Source organism: Egretta garzetta, unplaced genomic scaffold, assembly GCF_000687185.1.
Source record: "Egretta garzetta isolate BGI_Z169 unplaced genomic scaffold, ASM68718v1 scaffold50, whole genome shotgun sequence".
In the NCBI taxonomy this organism is placed as follows: domain Eukaryota; kingdom Metazoa; phylum Chordata; class Aves; order Pelecaniformes; family Ardeidae; genus Egretta; species Egretta garzetta.
The window spans coordinates 2596037-2616146 of NW_009258613.1; the positions used below are offsets into that span (position 1 = coordinate 2596037).

The window sequence follows — 20110 nt, forward strand, 5'->3', positions numbered from 1 at the left end:
AAGCTAGGTTCTGGTTTTCCTTCTTCTTCGCTTAAGCATTTGCACATGCCCCCCTCACTAGTATTTCATAACAGAAATAAAAGAGGCAGGGAATTTGTAGAGGATTATGCCTTTTTGCAATTTGTCCTCTGTTGGCTTTTTATGTCAATACACCGCAGCAAACAACTCCCCGGCAATGTCAGTTTTGTTGGAGAAGGAAAAGAATTATGAATATTAAGCCAACAAGTGATTAATAATACCTACTTTATCAATGCACAGATTAAACAAAAGGTGTTATTGTTTTCATTCTCAACTATTTCAACCAGTTGCCACTTAACAACCTTAACCGAAGTTCATATCTCAAATGTGAATTCTGAGAAAGAATATTCAGAAGGTTTTAATCCCAGCCCAGGTCATAAAAACAGAGAGAACACATATTTCTGCGATATGGGTGGATATGGCAGGCTTAAAGCAGTTCTCAGGGCAGGCATGAACAACAGTATATTACTGTGGCTTTTTTTCAGTTTTCCAAGTGTATCAGTTAAGGATAATCAATTCAAGCCATTAATACTTGGCTTGAAATTGCTGAACAGTGGCCAGCTACTATGTCAGCTAGGAAAAGAAAAAAAAACAACTAAAGAGCAGTGTATTACTCCAATATGGTAAGATTTTTGGAATCATTTATTCCATAGTTGAAGACTTGATAAACAGTAGCCCAAATGAATTGGAAACATATCTGATAACAAAGCAAAACAGTCTCATATCTAGAGCAAAATAAAGGAAAAAAGCCTTAACAGATGGAAATACATACAATAACTTGGGGAGGAGGGATGCGAACAGAAGATAATTTGCCTGCAAAGATTAGCTGAGGACATTTACAGGAAAGGGAGGTGGAAAAAAAACAGGCTTTAAATGTTTGGAAAAAGCCAAGCATCATGCAAAATTAACAAAAAAGAAGTAATCAGCAAGTGCTCCAAATGTTCCTCCAAAACTCGTCTAGATCAATTTAAAGATATTGGCATACCGAGTTTCACATATGCAGATCTTCATACAGCTTTTTAATGCAATATTATAATGAATTACTGCATGAAGAATGAAACCTGGAATAGGAAAGGAGGTAGTAGTAGTAAAGAGCAGAGAAACCAATTCTAGTGGGACACTCAGATTGCTGAAAACCTAGACCAGTGTTGATTGTGGCCAGTCACAATGTAATTACCATTACAGAATGTTACAGAAGCAGTCATTGTGTGTCATTCTCATAACATCTTCAAAAATATGTCATGTTATATTTCTGAGTGTTTGGGGTTTTTTTAAGTTTCAGATGTTATATTTATTGATACCATCAACAGTTTATAGTAAAATTTGCACAGCAATTTTTTTTTATTAAAATGATTAATGGACATGTTTTTATTCTTGACCTTGTGTGCAGAATAATCATTCAAAATGACAGTTCCCAAGAGTTGAATGTGAAAGACAAGTTGCTGGCTTTACTTCGTAGTAAGTAATCATAGCAATTAAGTGAAGATCACTCTCGAAATGATCACACTGTAATTCCTTCACACAGAAGAAATTATTTTGTACCCTCCTTCTCATGAAATATACATAAAATCACAATTCATAGGAAAATGTTTAATGAATCACAAAGTTCAAAAGATTTAACAAAAATGGATCCAAATTTTTGAAGGTTTTTCTTTGTTGCCTACTGTGTAGCTCTATTCCTTAGCCCTCTTCCTGTCTTTGAAGAACATTCATTATTTTATTGTGCATTTATTTAATAAGGCAGCAACAATCTGCACTATGTAAAAAAAAAAAGCCTATTAGTTTGCATTTCGTCTTAATACCTACTGTCATTTTTTTCACTTCATTTTATTAACATAAGCCTCAGCACCTACTGTGGGGCTTTATCAGTGACAGTATACAGTCCTCCTCTCAACTGCTTTTCCACTGGACTTCAACTTCTATTTTGGTATTATAAAAATCTTATTCTTTCAGTGTAATTGTATTAATCAGAACAACGCTTAAGAACAACAGTGGGCCAACAAAACAGAATTATCTGTCTATCATCTAGTAGGTGATGAAGAAGAGGCAAGACTCAGAAGGCAGAAATAAGCACAAGCATGAGAGGTCAGAAGTGACACTTCATTCTGAGTGTTGTTAGGGCCTGTGCAGTCAGAGATGTTTATAAGTGAATCTCAGAGGAGTGCAGAGGGCCAGGTGAGAATGTCTGCCAATATTAAGTTCTTCTGGGTAGTCAAGCAAAAGCCAGGTATGAAGAGCTGCATAAGATTCTTGTAACACCACTGAGAGAATAAAATTAAAGATTGAAGTCTACGCTGAAAAATGTACAGTGATGCGTAAGGAGAAAAAAACTGCATACAGAATCATGCTTATGGAATAACAATCAAGAAAAATGTCTCAAGGAAAAAATACCTTGAAGTTACAACATAGAATCTCTTGAAAACATCAAGCTCAATGCTCAGTAATCATAAAGCAATCAGTCTTCAGAAAAGGGAGCAAGAAATGGAACCATCTTCACATTTGTCCCTCCCCATTTCAGAAAAGGGGATGATTGTACTAGAGAAGGTACAGAAAGGACCAACAAGGACAATCCAAGTTATGGAATAACTAAGGCTGAACTAGAACAGTAACAGAGGAAGGGAAAGGAAGAGTGAGAGTTATCTGTAAATTCATGGAAAAAACAGGGAAATACTTACAGTTCTCATGAGATATAAGAATCAGGGAACAATAAGTGAAAGGATCAGGTTCAAAAGAAACAAAATTGACATTTCAGGGAGCAGTTCATTTTAGCACTCTGGAGGAACCCACCATATTCTATGCCAAGCATAGCATACATTCAAGAAATCCTTGGACAAATTCATGGAAGTAATACCTAATAGACTACAAAGCAAAAGACACTGCCGCCAGCTCCATCTCTGAGCTGAAGAGTGTTTTCATGACCACAGTACAGAAGTTATCCCTCTATGTTTGCTCTCTTCCTACAATCTTCCCTAAAGAGTCACTCTTGGACAACAGTTAAAGCCAGGATACTGGCTACACGGACCTTTGATGTGACCTAAAGCAGTTGTGCTCATGCTAGGGACTCTAGGAAAGAAAGCTTGTAATATTGTTTATACTTCACACACCAAAAAGCTTGGAGACAAGTCCAACTATAAGAAAAACACAAAATTGAATCTACCACTTTCTGAATACAACAGCTATCAAACCCACAAAACATGATTTCACTAGAAACGTGGCTTTGTTACGTTCAGTATTCCAAGGTATCAGCTATGACTACATTTTAATATCCAGCTTTCAGAAGTAAAAGGCCTAAGACAAACTTTACATGAGACAAACCTTTAAATCAACTTCATAAGCCTAATATTTAAGCAATGGATGCTTTTCTCTCCACAAGGAGAATGGACTATTAAGCATGCTCCTCAAATCGTTATTTTTCTTCCAGAAAGTGAAAGTTCCTCTTTTTTTGAGGTAAGACAAAAAAACCGTAACAAATGTCATTGGATTTTTAACTGGAAAGACTTCAAGTCAGGAAATGACTTAAAATTAAGGTCCATAAGAACAGATATCTAACACCATCAATCACTTGAGAATGATGCCTCAAGTGATGTCTCAACATTTATATTTTTCTTCTTAGCTGCCAATTAACAACCAAACACAGCGAGTGTGTAATAACACCCTTCGGAGATAATCTCTGCAGAAATTATGGTGTTGGGTTTTGAAAAAACTGAAAGCATCTCTAAAACTATCATCAGTCATCAGGATCATGAAGTTGTTGTATTGTACTTCATTTTGGGAAAAACTAAAGAACTAAGAAAGTTTGAAATGCCTCACCAGGTTCTTCAGCAGCGTTGATAATTCTTTAGTAAGTGTGGAGAATTTTACAAAAGCTGTGCCAAGATCTGGATTATCCCGACTTAAAAAATTACTTCCAAATTTATCTAGTACTTGTGCATAGTTTTCTTCGTTTTGAACATGGTCTGCAAAGAAAAAGTAGAAATCAGAAAGTTTCTTTCTTGTAGACAGTCAATTATTATTCTAAGCTTATGTATAGCAAGATAGTGACAAATCAACAAACAGTACTTTCAAAAAAGCCACAAATTGATGAGCTTACTGAAAGTTACAATAATTTTAATATTACAAAGAATTATTTAGCAACAGACATATATATGCTGGTTTTAAATCAGTGACTTGAATTTGTAATACATCAATGAAAAAAGCTCTATAGTTATTAATAAAATAATAAGATCAATAAAAGATCAATCAAACAGTATAACTACATGTGCTCATTTTGTAAACAACATAGGAACTTACAATTGTCTACTGTAATGCAAACTTTCTTTTTGTTGTAACGTAGGACGCTTATGCAGAAAAAATGAAGTCAATAGTATCGGATGCAAAGGAGACCAGGTCTGAATCTGAGTGCAAGTTTAAAAGGAGAAACATGCCTTACAGACAAAGCTTCCCTTTTCACCTGCTTTGCAAGACTGACTGAGTTACCCCATGGAATGGAAGGTCTATTGGTATATAGCCAAAGACTTATTGCGATACATTTAATAGCAAATTGGACAGGCAGAGAGATCAGAACCAAGAAGATGAGATTGAAGCCAGTGAAAGCAAGGAAAATCCTTTACTTAAGAATGAAGGAAATTCTGAATTAAAACCTGTTGTGTCTGAAATGTTTTTCCTGCTTCTAACAGTTTCCTTTCTGGCATCTGTTTGCATATTTTTTGTTACTTCCATTTTAACATCTTTAAATAGAAAATTTGTCACTATAGCCCTTTGGGACACACTTTATCCCCTCCATCTCTCTTAGAGGAATATTATTGGTATTAATTAAATCAAGATTTCACTTTAATGAGTTTCCTAGTCTTACTATGTTTTTTTCTGTAAGCCACAAACACAAAACCACAGAGCTATTCCCCAGAAGACCTGCAAGTTTTATGTTCTTCAAATTGTCATACTGTCTGAGAGCATTTAAATTACACAGGGAAGGGGGAAAGAAAACTGTGAAGAAGGGGGGTGAGAGTTTCTAACAAGGCTCGTGGATAACATCCCATAATGTATGCATCTACTTTGACATTAACTAAGAGCTGATGAGTTAAACAATAACGTTTCTGAGGTATTACGGGTACTCAGAACAACAGTGCGCTAAAGCTCCAACAAAAAAAAAAAAAAAGTAAAAACCTATCAGAAAATAAACAAACAAAAAAATCACAATGCTTATTTACCAAAACCAAACCCCAAACCCCACACATCAGACAACTTACATGCTAAAATCAGACACTAACACTGAGGTTTTCAAAAGGCCAAATATTTAATCATATGTTAATATGGTTTGTAACTCAAACAGTATGTTTTTAATAAAACTGTTCCAAAAGCATACGGTTTTAATCAAATAGCTTTAGCATTAAAACCAAGGAAACCACTATATAATAATAAAATATGCATTTTGTTTTGATGTAAAAGCTGTTGCATAAATATACACAGAAGACTTTATATAAGAAGGAGCTTTGGCTTATGCAGTCCTGAGCTAATAAAGCTCAAAGGTACCCCACTGTGCTGAAGGCAAAGGAAGGATGATGGAACAAGAAAGAAATCCGCTAGATCATGGAAACCCTGTCCCTGCCTCTGAAGTACTTCTAACCCCACCGTATTTCTTAGCATTTTAATTTTAAACGTGGTGTTGGTTTATAGAGCATTTTTCAAAAGTAATTTTGTAAAGAGACTGAAAAAGAGCTAAAGACGACTGTTTCCTTTATCTGTGGAAAGGCAAAAGAAATTCCCGGTCAGAAAGAGGAAGCAGGAAGCAGATCATTGTCCTAGAACAATATATAGGAAATTCTCAAGAATCCCAGATTGCAAATCGCCTAAATCTGAAGTGAGGTTTTGATTATGAAGTAAAAGCAGTAATTCTGTAATTACCACATATACACACAAAATTTAAGTACTGTGTAAGAATAACACATTTTCCGTTTTTACATAAATATCAACACAAGTCTTGTAAAAGGAGAAGAAATATTTTCTATTGAAGAGGTAAGGTAGTTCCCTACTTGCCCTTAAAGGCACAGAGATGAAAAACTAAGTCTGCAACACATGAAAACCAACATGCTCAGAGCAAAGACCGTGCTTTAATCTCCCTGTAGGTGCCTCATGCAAACACAGAAATGACTTCCTAGTGTCCTAGCAGAATTTCCTTTGCACAAAGAAAGCAATAATGTGCGTGACTTGATGTTTGCTTCTTTAGATACAAACACTGTAGAGGAAGGACTTTAATAACCCTTGAGAGGGAGACACGATCGCTGACAGCAGTACATACAAAGGATAATGTTTGCCTTCTAGAACTGGCTCATGCCTTCTCAGTATCGTAAACAAAGCTCAGTGCTGTGATGAAAATAGAACAGCTTCCCCAGACAGATCCTCCTCCTCCAGCAGCTCCCCGAGAGATGCCAGCATCACGGGCATTAGAGGACGGGCTCTGCTCCCATTGAGGAGGGGAGCTGCCTTCAAAGGGGCTATGGGCAGGGAGAGGGGCCTCACTGACCGTCCCCTCCCCAACAGGAGCTGGCAACACCACCAGTACCTGCGCCCATGTTGAGGACCTCACTACAGAACAGCAGATGTAGGGCAAAGCAACATACTGGACTGCAACACAGCAGTGTTATCTTCTGAGCTGAAAGATGCATCTTTTCACAGTTCACACCTTTAACTGGAGGCAGCTGGACTAGATGGTCATTGTAGATCCCTTTCAACTGAAATATTCTATTCTTACTCTGAAAAACACTCAGCACAGGATCTACTTTTGTTGTTTAGAAAATCCCGGCAGGGCTCGTTGTGCAGCAACGCTGCAGCAACCCTCAATTCTGTGCTATAATGTGTATATCGAAGCCAACCGAGGAAGGAACTGAAGCAGCTGAGGAAGGAACGACAGCCGCGGCAGCTGACAGCCGCCTTCTGCTACACAGCAGTACTTGCCAGAAGCAGGGAGCACTCTTGCTCTGAGCCCTAAGCACTTAAGCTCAGGCTTAAGGACTCCCAGAGACAAATCCCACCTTGTCCTGCTGCCCCAGGCAGTCACCTGAAGTTGTCTATGCCTAAAGCCATGCTGTGCTGAACTTTTCCCAGGACAAAGATAGACTTGGATCAAATTCCCAAGGCATACAAAGAATTCCTCCTCTTTCATTGAAACCCACAACATTCATTAAGTACTATGTTTATTTCCCACTCAAAAGTTACCAAAGTTTTAGCATATGCTTCTGAACCCAGTGAAATTCATGCCTACTTGTGCATATTAAGTAAGAAAACTGAAGAACAAATACTGTGAAGAGAGGTTAAGGAACAGCCTTTATATACTGGAGCTAGAAAACACATCACTAGAATTACAGCCTTAAATTTCCTTTGTCTAAAACAGTTTTGTTCAGATAAATTACCTTGCAAACACTGAAGAACAACAAAAAAAAAGTTAATAGTTTACAGAAGAAAAATGCACAAACACAACCCTTTTCTGTCACTGATTATACTTAAATTACACCGAAAGAAACCTGGAGAATGTCTAAATTACTGAAGATTACCTCTGCATATCTGGTTAAGTTAAAAAAAAAAAAAAAAAAAAATCACGATTCAGAATCCTGATCAACTTGAAACTATTTTTGTGTTGCACTTATAATACAGCTTTGTTCTATGGGTAGCCAGAGGAAAAATAACCAAGCTCAGAGCCAAGCTGCATTTATGAAAGGAAAAACATACACATGAAAAAGGACTCAAAGACTTTAGAAAAATCAAGAAAGCTGCCAAGGTTAAAAAGGATGGCAAAAGAGGCTATTTGAAATAAGAAAGCATCCTTTCTATCCTTCACAAAGCTGAAATCTAATGAAAAAAAAAATAGAAAAGAAAAAAATATTTGACCACCATATTCTTATCTGGACTTGGTAACAACCATGCCTTCTGGACTGAGATTGCTGAAGGGAAAAGTAATAAAATCCTCTTTCAAAGATTTCCAGAGTAAGGAGCACCTCAGTGAGTCTGCAATGTTCTCCAGATCATCGCAGTATAAGAGCACCGAGAGAGAAGCCACCCCAGGAAGGTAAATTACTTCTTTTTGCATTTATGTTCATCACTGACTGCTTGAAGAAGTTCTTACGAAGAATTTTCTTTCAACTCCGCTTCAGAGGATTTATACCAAATGCTAACAGTAGAATTCATAAAAGCTTACAAAATGAGCAATGGCATGTCGCTCAGACCTAGGTACAGAAGAATAAAATAGGCAAACTATATAGCTGTAAAGTAAAGCCTCTTATTTATAACAGCCTCTATACCACAGGAAGAATGAGAAGCAAATATAATAGTTATTTTTAATAAGAGCTCCAGAGAGAACTGAGAATTCAAGTACACACCAGCAGAGCTGTAATGCTGATATATTCCTCAGGTGAAGTTGTAAAAAATACAGTGCAGAACAGAATTGATGGACATGTGGATAAACACAAAATGCTGAACAAGAAACACAGGTTTTATAAAATGGAATTTTTACCTCGCAAAACTTCCCCCCACTCCCCCAGGGGATCAACAAGCACATGGAGAGAGGAAATCCACATTAAATTATCTGTTTGGATTTCTGAAAAGGTCTGTCCCTCACCAAAACACTAAAAGGAACTAAGCAAACAAAGGATAAGAGGGATGAGCCTCACACAGAGGGAAAACGGGTCAAAAAGATGATGTGGGGGAAAGGAAGGAATTGAGAGTTAATTTTCTCAACACAGGGAGGTCATGAGTCAAGTCCTGTAAGGAACAGTAGTAAGGGCCACACTGTTTAACAGCATATAAATGAGCGAGGAAATAAAATTCATAGTGATAAACTCTTGTTGTTCTTTTCCATACAACTCTATAAATTATTCAGGGCAATAGAAACAAAAGCTGACTCCAAAGGTGAGATTAATCTATCCAAACAAAAGGTACCCGGGTTGGAGTTTGGGGTCTACCCTTCCCCTTACATTCCATATAGGAAAAGCTACAGTTCTGCTCATCCTAATCTAACTGCACAGGATGTCAGATGCATCTGATCCCAGAAGTCTCTACACACATCCATTAACTGTGCACAGAGGCTGCGGCAACAGGCTCGCATCCGCGTAGTTCCCAAGTTAGACGAGGAATCCCATGCTAAATGGCCAATGCACGAAAGCGTGCATTAGGTAGTGTAACACACGAGGGAAAACACTACTAACTTTGAGAAGTTATTGTGGAATTAGACATAATAAAGAAAGGTTCTGGAGTTGTATCTCCTCAACATTCAGTACCAAACAAAACAAAGCTGAACATCAGAAACTATTAAGAAACAGAGCATGGAATAGAGCAACATAAAAACATTGCCATAGCATTCTTAAACCTAAATACTGTGTGTGGTTCCTGTCAGAACTGCCCAAAACTCACTCTTCTTCCCTGCAATAAAAAAGAAAGTTTATGCTGCCATTTTAGAGAAAGAGCGTAAGGATGATTAAATGTATGTGAGTTTCTGTTAAAAAAAACCAAAAAAAAACCCAAAAAACCCCAACCAAAACACAACACCGAAAAAACCAAACAAGCCAACCCCAAAAAACCAGCCCCCAAAACTCCCTAGGGCTGCTGCATTCAGAGAAGAGATATTGTGGGTGACTGCAGAAACAACTCAATCCAGAAATCTACTTCCACAGGTAGAATGGACGACGCTGAATCAAGTTTGGATTCATCCACCAAAAAGTCTTCTAACACTACTCTAGCAAGTTTGGGCACTTCAAAGCCCCCTACAAATTCTCATGCCCCAGAACATGCAAAAGGGTCCCTCAATTCCATATCAAATAAGTCCTTCTGGTGGGCTTGAAGCCAATCCTTTGAGACATGGACAGGGCCAGTCTGCCCCTCAGGGGACTTGAGGCCTGAAGAGCATATATGGAACAACTTTGCAAAGGAGCAAGGGTACATTTAACTGGATTGATGCACAACTATGATGATAAAGATTTACATGAATTTAAATTCCTTAGACAAAATGAATTGTAAAATTCCATTAAGAAGTATCAAGCATCACAATACCAGTCTTGGCTCGGGTAATTCCTGGCCTTTGTCAGCTGAGAAAGTGGTAAAAAAATAAATATCACTTCATCTTTGCACTGTTTTTCTACTTCCTCAAGCATCTGCTGTTGATCATTGCGGGAGACCATGTGCACTACTGGTCCGACTCAGTACCTTTGGTCTTGCATGGATTTTATGTTTTTATTTCTCCATTGTCTACATTCTTTTGACTATATTTGGAGTTATACCAGGGGACTAATGAAAAAGAGCTATTGAAAAACCTACAACAAAACTAATTGTGCAATCTACTGCTGTTACAACTCAATCCAAATGTTATGGGAAAGCTAGTCAGAACAGATTCTCCATTAAATTCAAGCACCATTCACATTAAGATGGGTTCCTAGTTACAGATGCAATCATTCACGCCAGAAATAAACAGCAAGACTGATAAGGAGGAAGCAGCGAGAAAGAGGTATCAATTTGTTCATTTCACTGGATTCTATAAACAGTACTTTCCCAAACAGTACTTTCAGATAGGGAAAAATGGATGGGATATTTCTAAGAGATTTCCAAATTTCTGTGCTAGTATGTTTTCACTTCCACAGAAGTAGATCTAAATCTAAATATGACAGACGGGTGAGATGTGTGCACAAAAAGCAGAAAGTATTTGGGTGACAGCTAAGCTCTCTTTGTAACAGAAGGGAGTCCCTTGCGGTTCATGATTCAGGAATGAAGAAGAACAAACCAACACCACCAGAGGGCTAGGTTTTTCTGAAGAATTGTGTATGAGACATTGCATTGTGTGAATGTCACTGTTCAAATGTTACTTCAGGCAAAAACCAAACCAAAACAAGAACCTCAATACAACCCAAAATATTCTAGCTATGACATTTGGTAGAATATGAATTAGATTACTGAACTGAAAAGAATTTCTTTTGCCCCTGAATAACCATTTCCACAAAGGAGATTATGAAGCAGGAGAGTTTTAAAAAACATTTCCTACTCTAGTAGTTTAACCTTCTCACCTTCTAGCAAACAACCAGATTTGTAAAACAAAATTCCAATGTTAGAAGCTTTCTTTTGAAATACAAAAATAGTCACCTAACTCTTGCTGGAACTGCTAAGTGACACTGCATTGCATTCTACAGCTGGTTTTAGTATGTTTTACGTGAAGTTAATCAATGAAATCCAATTTTAGCACTGAAGCATAAGAAAATAGCTGGCTTACCAATTCTCTTTGTACAAGCAGGCAAAATGAGTTTGAGTTTTAATTCAGTCACTTTATTTTTGTATTTATTTTTACAAGGTTTCACATGTATAACACACACTTTTTGTCTTGCTCTTACTAACCCTAGTTTATGTTTATCAATTACTGCATGAATTGCCTCCTGTGCATACCTTGTCAAATTATAATGTGGCCTATCACAACAGCATTCTGAAGAGGGAGCTAGAGTATAATGTATAGCGCCTTCTTTATCCAAAAGAATTCATACTAACTTGCACCTTTGAAACAAGACTTGAAAAACAGCTACCTAACTATCTCTGGTCCTTTTTAAGTGCAGAGGCAGCCAATTAAAACAATTAACCAACCTTCTATTACTTCTACACAGTGCAACTAGGTCATGTAGTATGATCTACAGAATTGAAAACAATATTATGTTTATTACAAGACTCAAATCAAATGATAGCTGAAATCTCTAGTATCAGTTATATAATTCAAGACAGGCAGAACACTTTTTATGTGTACTACAATTTTCATCAGTTTTGAAATTCCACAAGTAGGTACTTTCAAATGGAAAAGCTGCTTGGAACATCTGAGTCCTTTTAAAAGCATAAAACTAAATACACGTGTACCAAATACTATTCTCACTCTGTATCAGGCTTCACAGTCTATTGGGAAAACATTCATCATCAAGTGAAGTTACAGAAAAGCTAATTAAAACATGGTGCTAGTAGAGCAACAATATTAGTCACTGGCAGAAGAGAAAAGTTAAGTATCTACAATATATTAAAAAACCCACACACTTCCATAAACACGAGTTAATGGGACAGCACACCCAGAACAACACAGAAACTAGGACCACTCAGCCATGGCTCTGCATAAGGAAAATATTTGCTAAACTGATTATTATTGCTAGGGAATAGGAACCGGGATTTTCTAAAATCCAGCCTTTACAAGCAGATGGTTATTGGAAGGTGTACAGCTCTGCTACCCTACCTGCCTTTGGCAGAGTTTTTAGACCTTAAGAGAGGTAGAAGCCAGGTATACCTTATAACATTTTTTTAAACCTAATTTGTGTATTGAACTGTGTTTTATCGTCATTTGTTATTGAACTCAAACTGTTCATCAATTCATATTCCAGCCACCTGTCTTCTCAAATTTATGACTGTAACTCCAACAAAATATCAATAGCGTCTTCAAATAAGCAAAATAATGATGAATCTCCACTATTTTATCTAAGAAGTGAGATATGTCATTTCTATAGTACATGTTATGACGGGAGAGACAAGTGTTGAATGAACACATTTATCTGTAGATATTTGTTTTTATTTATTTATTTTTTAAGATTTTTAACAAGTTTTCATTCTTATTGCACTTAAAGTGCACACCATAAATTCAATCTAGGACATTGCCTAGACTGAATAGTTGAAGGTAACTGCTTGAAATGTTATGACAGCAGGAAAATTTACCCATGGGAATTCTCCTGAAGGTCTTTGAGAAGCAGTATGAGGGTAAAAGGACTGGAGAACACATTAATATGATGTAAAATCAGAAGCAAACAAAACTTTTGAATTCAAACACTCGTAAATAGATAAGCAGCCTTTATGGTATACAATTCAACAGGATAAATTGCAAGACAGTTCTCAAACCTGAAATCAAATGCTTATGTTCTCACATAAAACTGAAAACAATGTCTTACCTTGCCCCGAATTATATATTGCTTTCACAGATTTTTTCACCTTCTGTAGTGCAGTTCTGTCTTGATCCAATGCCTACAATAACAACAAATAGACAAATTTTAAATATTTACTTCATTGATCAACAGAATATACTGTAACATTCAAAAAAAAAAAAAAACCCAACACAAAATAAGTAGTTACACAGGCTGGAAAAAACTGCAGATACAGCATATTCAGCCTGCAGGAAGGTCTGAGATCATTCAACCCCTTCAAGATGAATTAAAGAACTGAACACGCTCAGAAGGCAGAGTACAGCAGCAGTTGACAGTGCTAAAAGAAAAACACTATTTTAGTTTTGCAAGGGACAAAATATTTATTTAAACTGTAATATACTTTGAAAAAAATAATAAAAAAAAAATTTTAAAAATAAATAGTAGATGCTTCTACTATAGCCCTATAGTTTCTGCTACAACTAAATTGCTCATTAAATTCTATGGTTTTCCCACAGTACTATCGTCCAACTATAAATACAATTTATCACAGTAACCTCTTGCCCCAAACTGCACAACAGAATTTTATAAATACAGAAGATGAGAAACAGCAAATCAAAAGAAAAAGGACTAAGATCTGGTTTTGTGCAACATAATGTGACTGAAAGGAAATATTTATAATAATAATACTCAAATATGCATTTTCAGGATTCCATCATTCTAAATTTCAAGTTTTCTGCAATAGTTTCAAAATCCAGAAAAAACCAACCCCAACATTATTAAGTGATGCTGAATTTAGGATTATATTTCCAGGTACTTCCTTTTTTAAGCAACGTAACTTCTCCCAACCCACTGACAATCTGATGTAAGAAAGCAAATTAACATGAGAAAGACCTACCAATACAGAAAAAATAAAATCAACGTAAACATTAATCTAGACTTGCTGAATCAAGAACCTTAAAAGCCACATACTGGTACAGTGTGCAGTGATCCAGTTAAACTCATTTAAGCCTGAGTTTTGGATATTCTGCATATTTTTACACGCTGTATCTGGTTCTCTGCTATCCATTGAGAACACACAGAGAAATGTTTAAATAGTTTTCTACATTTTTCCTCCCTCATTTTGATCACGGGCAATTTCCCAACACATAAGTAAAGTCAGATCAATAATCTCAGGTTTTAATGAAGCTGGCAATGTCTGCCATATTATGTTCACATTCAAATCACTGAAGATTAGAGAACTTGTACACAGAATCACTGTCAGGATAGCAGCCCAACTGAGCCTGTTAGCTGTTGTAGACAACAAAGTTCATGTTGCAGACACCCCTGGGTAGCCATATTATCCAAAATGCTTAAAGCTTGGAGCTCCTGTGGGTCTGATATCTGAAGACTTGCAAGACCAAGGCAGAATGGCAGCTACTCCTAACAGGAGGGCGCACCCCATCAGAGAGGGTCATCGCCAGCAACACTGCAAGTGAAAACTTAATAATCAGAGCTTTTGCTGTCGAAGCTGAAATGATGAAAGCATATCATGCCAGGCATTAAGCTCCCAAAAAACCACAGAGGGAGCTCCAGGCCAGCTGGAGCATTAAGCACTGGAGATGGTCATACGTGAGGGTACCACCCCTAGGTAAGTTCAAAACACTGAGTGTTTCAGCTGCAGGCAGGCTTACAGTAGGAACCCAGATAGAGATAAACCAATTAATATATAATAGATCTATTTTGGAGTGACCCAGTTTTAACCAAGCAAAATGTTATAGTTGAACAATACCTGAAAGTCTGTAACAACAGAAAATGTAGTGTTTCTGTACTGAAAACCACCACATTCTCAAATCACAGAACCACTTCTGTGGTAGCTAAAACTAGAAAGTTTAGAACCACAGAATTTATGTAAGTACTTTCTAATACGATTTATCTCTAGTTTTTCATTTGCAGCAGTACAATGAATTGAAACATTCAGAACTGAAAATATTATTTCTTTTACTCCCCAGTAAAATAATGGATTTTACTTGACTCGTCTTGACAGAAAGAGTTAAAATTTTTAAGTTTAATAAAAATATTAAGAACTCTGTGTTCCTTTTCAAGACAGTGCACAGCAGGTGATTCTCCTTGGATTCCTTTGCAAATGCCATCAAAAGCTTTTGCTTCTGCTTGCATGCTATGCAAGACACTTGTTATCACACATTTCTACTGAAGTTCTCTCCATCTTCAGTGACCAGGAAGAAAATAATGATTCAATTGTCCATTGAGAGTTTGAGCGCAGGACAGTATGAGAATTTGAAACCAATATTTTAGAAAAAAGACAACAGTTAATGGTGATGAGATTCAGAGACAAGACGTTGTATTAACTTCTAATATTGAAGCAAACTGGACACTTGGGGGAGAAAAATATAAAAATTCCATGAAAGATGGTACTTGTTCCTAAAGATACCAATCTAGAAGACTAGGACAAATAGACTAGAAAAAATCTTCCAAATTGGATTTGATATAGAATTAAATTTAATCATTAATATGGGTGCAGGAGGGAAGGGAACATTCATTATTTTAAGAGTGCAATCATTGAGCAAAGCAATATACAGAGATGACATCCACTGCCTGAAGGAGCCAGTGATCTAAGTCAGAATGACATCACAGGTCAATTTTGTATTTTTATATTTGCAAATACGATCTTTACATGAACTAGTTGTTCTTAATCCAAAACTCTAAAAATAAAACAAATCCATGCACACTTATAACCATGTAACAGGGAAGAGGGTAAAACGCCTACCACAGTGGGAACCCAGTCCTGTGTAGGATTCTAGGTATACAAAAAATGGTATCTAGGGGTTTTTGGGTGGGTTTGGGTATGGGTTTTTTGGTTGTTTGTTTTATGTAACTGTAGGTAGTTTGTTTTGCAAGCACATTGCATTCCGCTTGAATGTCTTTCGCTAAAAATTTTTAGCTGCACTCTGCTGGAAAGAAGTATGCTGCAATCCATGCTTAATTCAATTATTATTCCAGAGTAATGTTTTAAGCCTGTTAAACTAGAAAGGAACAGCCTCGCTTTTCCCAGTTAGGTGAAAGCATGCTTTTGCAGTGCCCATTAATTTTATTTTCCGGTATTTAGAATACTAAGTAGTTTTACTCCTCATCTTAAAAACCACAAAACTTGATCTTCCAGTAGAAGTGACTTACATTTATACTATTGAAAACTGCAAAGCCTTAGAGAACCAAAGAGTCTCTGTGACAATCTCTAGGTATTCAGATGTGCTCTTTCCTACTTCCCTTCATACTAAACTCTTCCTCATGACCATCCATTCCTGGAAAAAGCTTCTCTCCATTTCTGTGATACCACCTTCCAGGAGGCCTTTTCAACATTCCTGGGAGAACGTTTTCTTACCCTCATATGCATTGTGAAAAGACAGATAATTTACTGAAGGCACCTGCAACACAGATTTGCTATCTCCTTGGGTGAACAAAGCTTTATTCTTGAAAACAGTCATCTTGGAGACAAGCTCCATCTTTATTCAAAATAATGCAAAATTAGTGCTCACAAAACCCCCTCAGACTTATTAGTGAGGAAATGAAGAAGAAAAACAAAAACACCATCACATTTAATCTGCTTATATAAAATTAAACAAGGAAAGCTTCTTGCTCCTCATACTCAGCAGATTTGCTATGCATGATCTCTGACATACGTCCTTGTCAAGGTTTCATATTCCCACATTCCCTTATACTGAAGCTTATGCTCAAGAAGAAAGCCTCCTGGTCATGCAAGATCAGCTCTTCTAACTAATCAGTTTGGAATCCCCCAGACAGTCACCCCCAATTTAATTTCTCCTTTCTGCTAAACCTAGCCTGCAGTTTCAAACCACCAACCTGGTTCAAATCCATACAACCGAAGCAAGCAGCGTCTCTCCTTCCTGACACCAGAGCACTCACGTTGGCTGCACTATGATCCAGCTCAGGAGCTGCTGTGGTGACCTCAGCTCCATGAAAACGAGGGGCTCCTTCTGAGCACTGCGGATTTAGCTGACCTTCCATCAGTGCATAGCACGCTGATAGATAATTTGTACTTACGAGCTACCATTTTGCATTCAGAGGCAAGACTTCTCGCAGCACCCTCCCTCTTAAGATGTGCATTTACTGGTAGCTATTCAAAACAATATAAAAATTGGAAAACTTGTCCACCTGAAGAAACAAAATCAAATTAATTCTGGGGTGGCGGGAAGGCGAGTCCTCCCAATGGATCATTTTCCTGATGCAGATCTCTGGGTAGCTGCACGTACACTGTTGCCAGCACGACACAGCACATGAGTCAGTACCGGGTTGGAAGAGGCGTACGTTGACATCCCATAACCCACGCCACAGTCCTCTCCGCTAGACGAGACCTGGTGTTCACACAGACAGATGCTGCTTTTGCCTCTCTTCAACCCTCTAGAACTTGATCTCTTCTCAGTAAAGGGTATTCTATTTTTGGGCCATGCTCTGTTTTAATAGCTACTAAATTTTAAACCAGAAATTACACCACTGTGCCGCGTGTAAAGTGCTAGATTCTGGATTGCTATCTATCCTTGATGTACTAAAAACTGCCAAACTCACATTCTCATAGACCACTAATTGTTTGTTTAGAACCTTGTGTCTTTTTATTCTGTATAGATAAGTATATATATGTATTAGTATATGCATGCATACACAGAAATATATAGTTATATGCATGTGTGTATGTAAAAGTCATAGAATCATAGAATGTTTTGGGTTGGAAGGGACCCCAAGAGGTCATCTAGTCCAACCCCCCTGCAGTGGGCAGGGACACCGCTAACTAGATCAGGTTGCTCAGAGCCCCGTCCAACCTGGCCTTGAATGTTTCCAGGGATGGGGCCTCCACCACCTCTCTGGGCAACCTGTTCCAGTGTTTCACCACCCTCATTGTAAAGAATTTCTTCCTTAGATCTAGTCTAAAGTCAATATACTGGAGATCATACTTAAAAGAGTATTTGATGTACTTATTCCTAATAACCATGAAAAGCAGGATTTGAGCAACACAAAAATCTTCCTTTCTTGATTGATGTAAAACTACTATTACAGAAACTGATCACAGAAGTGTTTCATATACATATTAAATTTAGTTCTTCAGAAATCAGCATCACCCTAGAGGCACACATTTGCACAGAGGATGCTACGGCCCCTCCCACCCACTAGATCTACTAAGACATCAAACATGTTTTGTGTACCTTGCAAACCTTTACAATTTGAAGAGGAAAAAAACCCCACTGATTTGTGTTTCATCCTTACAATAAAAAGAAAAAAGAGTGGCTCAAGACACTGACAATCACATTGATGTGTCAGCAAACATTATTAATTCCTTCAAGCACATTATTATCCAGAGGAGATGCTTTTTCCAACTGGAACAAACCGCTCATCCTCATATCAGAGGAGGTTTAGAATTTTACTCCATTTGTAGGAGGTTTGCCCTAAAAAATTCCATAACCTACCAGTACCAAAACCCACCCATGAAAATAATATACCAAAACAGAAGTGTTTTAAACAATTACAGTATTTTGCACAAGACAAACCCATGACAGAAGCTTGGAGGCTATTAGAGCATGCACAATCTATGCACTCATGACAAAAAACCCTCTATGTATTTTAAGAAATTATTTTCATATATTAAAAAAACCCAATCCATGTGAAGTATAAAATATCTGAGGTTATACAAACAAATGGGTATAATGAATGCTTGGTAGTCACACGCATGTATTGTCAGGTACAAGATTAATTATTTCACAGAAAATACATGGATGATGGCTTCAAGGCATTAAAAGTAGTAAGTCTTTCACTTATCAATTTACACACTAACCTAACCCTGGCACAGACGTGATTGACAATTACTGTTGTCTGTACTAGAAAATATGCTTACCGTCTGCTCAAGCCCCAGTTACAACATCCCTATAACGAAGGAAAGCAATGGCACCTTACAAAGGTACGACTGTTTGGCACCAGTATCATTTTTTTTCCACAGTAAAATCCAGACTTTATCAGATGGGTAATAAACGTAGGCTAGACAGGTTAATAAGTTATTACATGCCACTGCAACAAGAAAAAAAAACAACCACCAACAAACGTAATTTCCCCAGTGAAATATAACCAAGAGAGAAGAGTCAACTGTCAGTCTCCCGCTCAGAAATGAGCAGACCACCTAACTCAGTTAATTCTGTAAATGGAGAGGTGATTCAAAACACCCTCCCCGTCCTCCCCTCTCTGCTCAGTTTGTGCTGGCCCTGCCAAATGCCAGTTTGAAGTCTCCTTCCAATTGCCGGTCTCAGCCCATATCTACATGACAAAGACAGGGGAGTGGTTAATAATTTCCTAGGGACACTTAAACCCTTCGTGTAAAGATATAGACAGGCACAGTTTGAACCTGACCTGAATTACTTAAAAACCCAAAGAGTCCAAATGAGAAAAAGCAAACCAAAAAAACCCCACATGAACAAGCAGTTATCCCTGTAATAACTGCCATCAACATCATTTAGTACACCATCATTTACCAGCTACTCCTAAAATAAGAGCAATTAAAAGATATTCTTCAAAAAAAAGTTATTTCCCTGAAAATGGGAAACTTCCAAGTGTTTAACCATAAACTAATTGAAAGAGCATCAGTAATCAAATTTAGGATATACTTTTTTTTTTCCCCCCAGAAAATCATTTTTTCAGGTAATGCCAAAGCTTAACAGAGATCCCATCAGCTGAACCTCCCTCACATTTCCTGCTGTAAGTTACATGTCCTAATGCAATTCAACAGTCCCTCTCCAAACTGGTGTATGTCAGGAAAATTATCAGCCCTTCAGTACTGTAAAGGTCACATTAGATGAGCAAGCTCATTTGTGAGGTCTCTAAAGAGTTGCAAAAAAATAATAGTCACCAAATTATTCTTCAAATATTACTCAAATGGCAGCACAGTAGATACTGCTTGTAAAAACGCTTTCTAAAAAGTTCAGTATTGCTAAATTGTAATTTGTTTTGACAACTGATCTTCGGATCTCTCTTTGCAATCACACTCCTACCCAGAAGCCTTTTCTGCAAGAGCATAAATGCAGATCCTAATTGCTATCTATGTATGATTGCTTCTGGATAAAATGATGTTAGCATCACACTTTTCATAACGAGCATGGAGCAGGTATTTGATCCTGTGCATGCTCTGATACACT

General features: G+C 37.3%; 1 protein-coding gene across 1 annotated transcript in view; it reads right to left on the minus strand.

Moving 5' to 3' along the window:
- The window catches only part of ASAP1 (ArfGAP with SH3 domain, ankyrin repeat and PH domain 1), a 101819-nt gene that overhangs the window by 63181 nt on the left and 18528 nt on the right, over nt 1-20110 (minus strand). Inside the window, exons 3-4 of the mRNA XM_035903434.1 lie at nt 12954-13026; nt 3829-3974 (exon numbers count right to left, since the gene is read on the minus strand). Of these exons, the coding sequence (XP_035759327.1) occupies nt 3829-3974; nt 12954-13026 (219 nt within the window). The remainder of the gene's footprint in view (nt 1-3828; nt 3975-12953; nt 13027-20110) is intronic.